The 9,898-nt window shown below is 47.9% G+C and overlaps 1 protein-coding gene across 1 annotated transcript in view; it reads left to right on the forward strand.

The window, feature by feature from the left end:
• LOC104914276 (WD and tetratricopeptide repeats protein 1) overlaps window positions 1-9,870 on the forward strand; it is a 10,042-nt gene extending 172 nt beyond the window's left edge. The window contains exons 2-7 of the mRNA XM_031556770.1: window positions 1,129-1,225; window positions 2,408-2,581; window positions 5,230-5,465; window positions 5,810-5,972; window positions 6,388-6,580; window positions 6,735-9,870. Coding sequence (XP_031412630.1) covers window positions 1,129-1,225; window positions 2,408-2,581; window positions 5,230-5,465; window positions 5,810-5,972; window positions 6,388-6,580; window positions 6,735-6,932 — 1,061 coding nt within the window. The 3' untranslated portion in view covers window positions 6,933-9,870. The remainder of the gene's footprint in view (window positions 1-1,128; window positions 1,226-2,407; window positions 2,582-5,229; window positions 5,466-5,809; window positions 5,973-6,387; window positions 6,581-6,734) is intronic.
• The last annotated feature ends 28 nt before the right edge of the window (window positions 9,871-9,898 follow it).

The following is a 9,898-nucleotide window of genomic DNA, read 5'->3' on the forward strand; positions in this document are numbered from 1 at the left end:
AAAAAAAAGTGGTGCAATGTTTTTATTTTATTTTATATAAAATGTAGAATGCAGCCGTTATCCCTTTAAGCACCCATTAGGAAGGAGACAGAGCAATCTCTTTCCTGGTCTAAGAATCTGGCCTGGCATTAATCTCCCTCCTGCTGGTAAGCTAGTTGATTCAAAAAGCCATTTACTTGACAAATAAGTAAATCCAAGAGCCTTTTTATTGCTGGCCCTGTTTCTTACAGGGCCTGTTCGTACACAGATCCTGCAGGCACCATGCAGTGAATGCCTAGTGCTGTAGCCCTGGGGCAGAGGACTTTGTCTTATTAGGGAGTGTTCCCTGCCCAGCTCTGCTCTCAGAGTTCCGTCTGTGCACTCAGCTTGCCTGGGCCTTAATCTAGCACTCACATCCTGGTAGCAAATAGATGCCCTGCCTGCTGTTCTTCTGTCCTGAATGCCTGCAGGCGATCTGTACTGTGGTATCCAATGAGGTCATGCTTTACATGGCAGGAAAAAGTTGGAACAGGTTTGTAGTGGTACGGTTTCAGCAAATGCTCCACCCTTCTGGGTACAGAAAGTTCAGGTAAGGACCGGGAAAAGGCAGCACCTGTACTTCGTGTGCATGCACGTCTCTGCACACTGGAAGCTCTGAGCTGTTGAGCTGAGCAGTTGGACAGTGTCCTCAGTTTCCCAGCCTCTGAAGTGGCTGCAGGAGCACTCCCAGCTGCAACACGAATTACAGTGTGTAAAACTTGAGTATTTTCTATCGAAATGGCAAGTGATCTGGCTGGATGACACCCAGAGGATTGCTTCAGCTTGAAGGTGTTCCCTGAGCAGTAGGGTGAGGAAAGAAAGAAAAGTGTCTGGAACTTCCTCACTAGACTTTTCCAGTAGTTCCATTCATCATCTTTGTTCTATTTCTGTTGAGATTTTGTGGTAAATATAAGAAGACAAATCAAATCCAAGCAGCTGGAAGACAGGGGTGTATGGAATCATGGAAGTCTGTTTCGTTCTGCTCTGAATGGTGCTGTGGCATTGGTTCAGCTGTGCTGTAAACTAAAACCCCCAAATTTCAGGGATTAGTGTGTATAATCCACACTGATGCATGGCACATTTGTATCTTTTTTTTTTCCTAACCTTTAGAAGTGCAGAATGGAAAAACCTCTACCAATGGTGTGTCGAATGGCATCCACCTCCACAGCAATGGCTTCCGCCTGTCAGAAGGAAGAGCACATGTGAGGTGAGGCAATAGATCTACTAAATGAAAGCATGAGGCTTTGGTCACATCCTCTTCCTTTTGGCAGGGTTGGGTGCTGCTAAAGAAGGTGTGAAGTGCAAACCTACTTCTACGTTGGCTTGATAGTCAGTGGTCTCTGTCCTAGGGGCTCTATTTGCTCCTGGTGTATGGGCAATGAACGGGAGTCAAATCAGACTGTGGCATTCTAGGAGGAGCATGGTCTATTAGAATTCATCACCTGTTGTGAAGAGTTATTGCAGACAAAACTAAAAAATGCCTTTTTGAGCCTTAAAGCAAGGTGTACTTAGTTGTCCTGAGCAATTTTACTTCCTGACTGAAGAAACTGTGGTCAGATACATGGGAGCGGCTGTCAGGCTGAAAGAGCTTTGCTTCCCTTGGCTGGTTTTTATTTTTTGGCACCAACTTGTTGCAAACTGAAGCTGAAAATTTCCTTACAATAATGGCAGCGGTGTTTTCGTTCTTGCAGTCTGCATGTGAGCTAGGAATAGAGGGAGCATTCCTCCTTCTTACCATTCCTGCTGGTTTTATTTGCCTCTTAAGAGCAAAGTGCAGTTGGGATGAAGCAGAAGCAGACATACAGCACATCTTGCTGACTGGTTTTCCTCCAGCAGATGAGATGTGGTTAAAAGTCAAGACACAGTCGCATGATACCATATATGGATCGTCTAGGTTCTACCAAAGTCCTTTGAGTGTTTTCAGCTTGCTTCCTCTAGATGGCCCCTCCACTACAGCAGCAGAGATGCTCATTTTGGTTTGCTGAGCATGGGCCTTGTGCAGCCCTGCGAACTCAGATGCTTGGTTTTGAATTTGCAATCTGTTATACACTGCTGAAGGAAGTTTGGGTATGTGTATGTATATGTATATAAAGCAGTCAAAGCAAAGATGTGCCTGTGAAGTCTGAAGAATGAGACACTTGAAGTACCCACTATTTAATTTTGAGCATATTTCTGTATATGAAGAAAAACTGGAAACTGTCAAATGATGGCCAAAACAAAGCCTTCTTCCTGAGTTCAGGTTATCCAGGTGCAGGGTCTCTGAAACTTCCAGTTTGAGGTAATGCTTGCTGGCACCGGCTAAGCTAGAACAAAACACTGCAGATATTTAACTGTGCCAGAGTGTTAACAAGTGAGACTTACCTGTACTACTTTCCTCCTTTCCCTTCAGTCCCCAGGTGGAGTTGCCTCCGTATCTGGAGAGAATCAAGCAGCAAGCCAACGAGGCCTTTGCTTGCCAGCTGTGGACTCAAGCCATCCAGCTGTACAGCAAAGCAGTTCAGAAAGCCCCCAACAATGCCATGCTGTATGGAAACAGAGCTGCTGCCTACATGAAGCGCAAGTGGTAAGTAAGCAGAGCACGGAATATCAGAGCTTAGTGTTGCAGGCAGTGCTGCTGTTTGACTTCCAAGTGCCACAAATGCCATGCTGTCTGCTGGGAAGCACCAGGCTTCCTTATGGTTGTTGGATCCAGCCTTAAGTGCATTGCTTCTGGCACAGAACAAGGAGATTGTACAGCAGTGTGTGCTGGAGAAATTGTGGCCACAGATACTGTACAGGTAAGCACACCTTGAAGAAGCTCATCGTTTTGCCCCTTGGTATGGTGAGTCATGTTCTGTTCCTTTCCTGTTTGAAAGGAAACCAAAAATCCACTTCTGAACAGCAGCATTATGAATGTCTCCCAGCGTGTTGGTGTTTCTTTTGATAGCTCTGTTCTGCATTAGAGTACGTCTGTAAACTTGCTCTCAACAGATGAGGTAATGGTTACTTTATATTATGATATGTCACGATACCAGATTGTTGTAGGACTGCCTGCAGTTGCTTTGGTTGCTGCTTGACCCAGGAGTTGGAGGCACCAGTGGTGGTTCCCATGTTACCCCAGCTGACCCGTGTTCCTCTCAGCTGGAAGCAGACCTCTCTGAGGGATTAGGCAAGGTGGCAATTGGTGCCTCAGAGTCTGGGAGAGGTTGTGTCTTAATTGTTGTAAAACACATTGTTAGCCACTGCAGTGGGCAACGTCCTTTCTGACCAATAGCCAGGGCTGCATCTGCAAGGTACAGCTGAGTTATTTTAATATCTGTCCCCTTGAGCAGAGTAAGACTGAGTAGCGTGGCTCGTTATTAACATAAAATAACTGAGGTCCTTCATCTACATTTGCTTTGTGAGGAGGAAGTCCCTGGTTTGAATTTTCCCATCTTCTTGCCAAGATAAAGAGCAGCCAGCAGTTGTTGTGACTGTTGGTAACTGGCCTGCTGGCTGGTTTGCAGTAGCAGAGATTTGGGATATGCCTCAAAAAGACCTCCATGTTCTTAGGGAGAACAACGGTAGGTTGGAATTAAGGGATGGAAGACAGAAGCTTAGTGCTGATCTCAGTGAATAATGTTTTTCTTATAGGCGTCTTTTTTTCCCAAAGTTTGTTGGCAGATCTGAACCTTTCTGCGTGTCAGCTAGTGCTTGCTACAGTTTTCAGTAGCAGGATGATGTGAAAATGTATTCACAAAGGGTTTCTGTGGTGTGCAGTGATTAGAATGCAGATAGTGCTGAGCTGATACCTTCTCAGGTGCAGAGACGTGTTTTTCTGCTAGAAACAGCTACTAGTAAATGGCAGGGATGTCACTGAGGAGAAGAGTGAAGCAGTTGGACTGTGACCCAGCTGAACAACCCCAAATCTCTAAGGTGTTCTTCATGTTCAGAGCAGGAATAGCCATAGGCCACCCTGCAGATCACTGTGTAGCAGAGAGATCCAGGAAAAGGAAGCTCTGACTTCCTAACCTTTCCTTGCTCGCCTTCCTTAAGATGCTCTGCATACTCTACAGCACTTCCAAGACTCCTTCAAAAGCTTGTTCATAAGAGCCAGCTGCATCACTCTCTAGATTGCTTTCAGCAGTTTGTTGGGATGTCTGTGGCTGTAGTTCAGTCTGAGGGGTTTTTGGGGGTGGTAAAGCAGTGAATGGCCCCACCAGCTCTGCGAATGTGAGATACCATCTGTCATCTCAACAGGTAAACTCCACTCTCTCTTTATTAGAATAAAACCAGTGTGATGCTGTGCATTTGGTCTCCTGGCTTCACACACAGTACTGCAAAGGTAGATACAGACCTCAAGAAGTTTTTTCCTGCTCTGCTGCAGATTTTATGGACAAGGTGCTTCACCTTTGGTACTGTACATGTGAACTGTAATTGGTGCCCAGTACCCACCTAGATATCTCAGCCTTTATAATCTGATTTGAGAACCAGCACGCAAGCCTTGTCATGTCTCTCCTGCTTCCAGAGACAAGCAGAGGTGCCTGTACTCCTACCACCATGGAATTTTGGGAAATAGGCATGGTCACCAGTAACAGCAAATAGGACATAAAAATTTTGTTACAGTACCAACCTGCTGCAACGCTTATTTCCCATACTTCAAGATTTTTTGTTTGTTTTTTTTTCCCCATAAAAGTGGAGAAAAGGCTGCTGCTTTAGATGCATACCACCAGGACTGCCAAGCACGGTGGTTCTTTAGTTCCTCCCCAAGGGCTGTGAGTGGCTGTGGGCAGGCAAACGTGCTGCCACGCTGAGCGTCCACACAGGGGCACGCGTGAGCTGCCGTGCTCCAAGCAGCCCCGCTCCCCATGCAGGAGAGACCTTGCCTCTGCTTGGCCAGAGGGCTCGTGCATCCTCCATCTTCAAAGGACTTCCCTAAATGTGTTGTATCAGTGAGCTCTGTTCTGCCGGATTTAAAATGGCAGGTCAAGGCTTGCCAGGCTTGCCCGTGTGGTCACTTGCAGGGCTGCCTGTGTACGCGTGGAGGTGCCTTCAAGAAGCTGGCCTCGGTCAGATGGTGCCCCTGGGACACAGAAATGCCATTAACATGTGAGCTTGTGGTGTGTCTGCTTGCAGAGAGCGCTGGAAACAGTGAGCTTGGCAGTGAAGGGCCAGCAGGGGCTGGGAAGTGGCAGCAGAGAATGTATGCTGTTTCTACCTGGGCTATCTAATCCACCCTTCCCTTCTCTTCAGGGATGGGGACCATTATGACGCTTTAAGGGACTGCCTGAAGGCCATATCCTTGAATCCATGCCACCTGAAGGCCCATTTCCGTCTTGCTCGCTGTCTCTTTGAACTCAAGTACGTGGCGGAAGCGCTGGAGTGTCTGGATGACTTTAAAGGGAAGTTCCCAGAACAAGCACACAGCAGTGCCTGCGATGCATTGGACAGAGACATCAACGCAGCCCTCTTCTCCAAAAGTGATAATGGTGAGTGCTGCTGTTCCACGGTTCTTCAAGGTTACTGTAAGATCTAATGAATTGACAAGGAGTTTTCTTCACCTGCCTCTAGGAAGTAAAGCTCCGAGTTTTGAGAGATGGTTACTGTGCACAAGAACTGCTTGTTTTTTCCTTGCATCTTGTCCTGGTTTGTTCTTAAGAGAGAGGACGGTACACGGCAGTCTTTTGTATCTAGGAGATAATATGGAAGGAAGCTTGTGCTCTAAGCCCTTCTCCTTGATAAAATTGTTGAACTGTTCCAGGATGCTTTTGTTGTGCGGAATGTGTTCCTCCCCAGATTGTGATGAGGGAAATCTGTTCTTCTTCCAGCTGAGGACAAGAAGGGGGTGGCCCCATCCGTCTGAGAGCCACAGGCCGCAAGGATTCCATCTCAGAGGATGAGATGGTGCTGAGGGAGCGCAGCTACGACTACAAATTCCGATACTGTGGCCACTGTAACACTACCACAGACATCAAAGAGGCCAATTTCTTTGGCAGGTATGTTGGCAGAGCATAATAGGGATGCAGGGCAAGTGTACGAGCAGCAGCAGAATGTTCTCGTCCATCCATAAAGCCTCGTGCCAGGCCTGAGTGACTGTTCATAAAGTGGCACTGGCCCTGGTTTGCAGGGTTGGGAAAGATGACAAGCTCTCATCCTTGTGTGGCTACAATAATGGGTACAGTAGCAGATCCACAGAGGACTCAGTTGGGCTTTTGTTTCAGAAAAGCCATTCGAGGATTGAAAACAAGAATCCTGGGGATGGAGGGAACCAACACAGAAAACTTTATCTGGATCCATAGGCATTAGGGTAGCAGCCTACTGATTATAAAAGCCAGCTGGGATTCTCATGTCTGCTGGAGACTAGCTTTGGCTCTGAGCTGTGATCTCCAGCCTCTGCTCCTTTTGCCCTAGCAATGCACAGTACATAGTCAGTGGGTCAGATGACGGCTCCTTCTTCATCTGGGAGAAAGAAACCACCAACCTCGTTAGAGTGCTGCAGGGAGACGAGTCGATTGTGAATTGTCTCCAGCCTCATCCCAGTTACTGCTTCCTGGCCACCAGCGGCATTGACCCAGTTGTACGACTGTGGAATCCCCGGCCAGAGGTAAGAGCTGCAGGAAAAGACAGTCTTGGTGACATGAGAGGTAACACAGACCTGATCTTTCCTACTGGGATCTCCTGATGGCTGCAGCAGCTGTAGCAGCCCCTCTTTGGTCCTATCCCTGCCTTGCTGAGTTCTCTCCCTTCCTGTCTTGCAGAGTGAAACCCTTAATGGCCGTGTGGTAGTAGACATGGAAGGTGCTTCCCAAGCTAACCAGAGACGAATGAATGCAGACCCTCTGGAGGTGATGTTGCTGAACATGGGGTACCGGATTACAGGACTGACCAGTGGTGGGGCTGGAGGCTCAGATGATGAAGACAGCTCAGAGGGGCAAGTCCAGTGCCGGCCCAGCTAAAACAGAACTGCCTCTCCTTCCTCTAATTGTTTGGCTGAAAGGGAACCTAGTTTCCTTGGTCCTGAACTTTCTCTGATGAATGACTGCACTGTATCGCACTATGCACAGAGTAGGACAAACTGGCAGGGGCAGGAGCAGCCGTCTCCTTAAACCATTACCACCACCTCCTCCTTCTCCCATCGCACTGCTGAGCAGCATGGCAGTGCAGTCTGGGGTTTGCCTTTAGTGGAACTTAGTCCCAGCAGGGATCTTTGAGTTGTCTGCAAGCAGTGTAAGCTGGTGACTTCCTCCAGAGCTGCTGTGTGACCTGACGCAGAGCAGCGTTGCCTGCATTCATGCATTTGCAGAAGGGATGTTAAATTCCTGAATAAAATGCAAACCTAGGGCAGGGGTTATAGAATGAATTTACTGCAGTGATCTTGGTCTTGAAAGCTTGACTCTGCTCTTATGCTACCAGCCTGTCTAGAGGCCCCTGGTTTAGGGCTGTTGGCCACGAAATACCCGTTTTGTCCCTTAGTGTCTGTCTTCTGGCTTCCATCTCTAACACGTTGCCATCGTACGTGGCTGCGTTGTGTTAAGGACTGGATACTGCCTGTCTTGTCCCTGGGCGGCTGTCTTAGTTGATGAATCAGCGAGGGCAGCTCAGCAGGGCAGGATGTGTTTGCCCAGCTCTGATACTTTCTTCTGTGGTCTGTGAACCTGTGGAGAAAGGTGACAGTAATGGGAGCAGGTCTGATCAGAGACCCAGGACTTGTGCAGCTAAAGCTGCTGAGGAAAGGGGCTGGAAACAGCACTGTCGCAGAGCTGCTCTCTATTGCCTGGAATGTGTGTAGCTGTGTTCACCTTCTGCTCTCTTTGTCGCCAGTGTTGGAGCTGAGAACTTTACCACCACATACATGTTGCACCCAATGCTCTGAGCTTTTAGGCAGCAGCGTTTCTATGCAGTTGGCTGCTCTGTCTTGGCCAAGGTGGGCCTGCTGTGCCTCACTGGTGTAACATCTGATGGATTAGTGGTCCTCTCAGGAAAACCTCCTTCCTCTTCCCATTCTCCACACACTGGCTCTGGCTGCAAGGCCAGGAGTACGCCTAGAAATGCAGCACTGTACTTCCATTCCTTACCTTCTCATGTAACATGCAGCTCTGTTTTCCCCTCTTGCAGTTGCCAAACACTAAATATCAAATAGATCTTACACAACCGTGCTACAACCGAATCTGAAGAGGTTGCTTTTTTTTCTAGGACTATCAACTAAGACCAAAGAGCCCCTGGAGATCTTAACTGCTCTGCACTGTCTTGTGTCTCTTACTGCTGAAGGTCTGAACATGCTAGCCTTGGTCCCAGGGGTGAGATGTGTGTCTGGGAGTATGTGAGCATGTATGTGTGCTGCATTAGGGCTGTTCTTCCATGTGGTGCAATCCCTGGTCTTCCTGTTCCTGCTGTGGAAGGATGAGAGGCCTCCCTTTCCTCCTCTGGCTGCTTCTGGCTGCCAGGCGTTGACGAGAGAGACTGCACACTGCTGACTGATCAAGGTAACTGGCTTTTCCTCCCTTCCAGAACAGTCTTTATGAGATGAGTGAGCCTTGTGCAGGAGGGAAGGAGGTCACAGTCGGAGCTGACAGCATCTCTCAAAGGATGCTTCTTGTTCCCTGCAGAGAGATACTCCTCCCCCCCCCCCCACTCTCTCCTTGCAGTCGCAGTGAAGCTAACTGGGATCTGATCTCTACCCTCAGACAAAAATGTCCATCTGCTCTGTCACGTGTGGCTGAAGCAGAACCTTAGCAAGCCCTGGTCTTGTGGACGTGTGCCCCTTACCACCAGGAAACAACTGGCTGCCCTCGTGCTCTGCTGAGCTGGGATGGCGGATTTCTGTTTCTTGGTTCAATCAGGCTCACCCTCCATCTTCTCTTGCTGAAGCAGAGCTCTCCTGGGACAGAAGGTCGCTGCCACTTGGCTGCTGAGGGCACATCTGCTTGTTTTCATGCAGTACCAGTGCAGTAGATGCGACTTGTTACTCAGTTTACCTTTTGGCTGCGTACGTGGTTCCCCCACCCCAGGTGTACCCTGGCACTCAGTGCTTTTCAAAACCCAGAGGCAGCAGAAAATTCTTCTCACTTGAGTGTCTTTTTGATGTGGTCTGGCCTTTCTTTTTGCTTAAGGCTTTCCTACTAGATGCATCCCCCTACCCCAATCAAACTTTTGTTTTTCAGCTTTCGGTAGGCAATGTCTACAGACTTGATTTTTAAACAGACTGAGAAGGAAAGCTTTGAAAAGAACAGACCTGTCCCTCCCCATTCACCTTTTGCTGTGGCAGCTATTTTTTGTTGTTTTTACCTTTGTGAGACAGTGCAGCTCTTTTTACCTGCCAGTTGCAGTGTGAGAGCTATAAGATTCCCTGCCTCTGCAGTGGATTGCTTTTTCTTAATGGCTGCTTTGATTAAAAAGATAAATAATAATGGGAGAGAAGGGGAGAGAAAAATCTTTCTGCCTCTAGCCCCTTTCCCCCTTGTTGCAGGCAGATCGCCTGCTTTGTCGCTTGTTAATGAGGAATTTGTATTTATTGGTGAAGGAAAAACATGCTGGGGAAGTAGGGAGAAGATGTTGCTTTATTGACCTCTGCTGTTTACTTCGACCCCCTCCTCGGGAAAGCTTCTTCCTGCTCTTTCTGGTTAACTCTTTCTAGCCTGGGATATACAGGGATGCCTCCTTTATTTTTGTATTCTAGCAATGGACTCTCTGTAAGGAGACTCTAGGATTCTCTTAGTGTTGCAATGACCATTATTTGTAGCCTTTTCGAGTACTAAAGATGATCATCTCGTAAACTTTGCCCCTGCAGTTGTAGAGGTAACACACAAGCCTTACTGCCCTCATTAGGAGCAGAAAACTTGTTTCTCTGGTCCCTGGAAGAGAAAGGGTTAAGCAATTAAACAGTTCTTTGTTCTAGTTCTTTCTTGGTGTCATTTTGTTGGGG

This window comes from Meleagris gallopavo, chromosome 25 (genome assembly GCF_000146605.3).
Source record: "Meleagris gallopavo isolate NT-WF06-2002-E0010 breed Aviagen turkey brand Nicholas breeding stock chromosome 25, Turkey_5.1, whole genome shotgun sequence".
Taxonomy (NCBI): domain Eukaryota; kingdom Metazoa; phylum Chordata; class Aves; order Galliformes; family Phasianidae; genus Meleagris; species Meleagris gallopavo.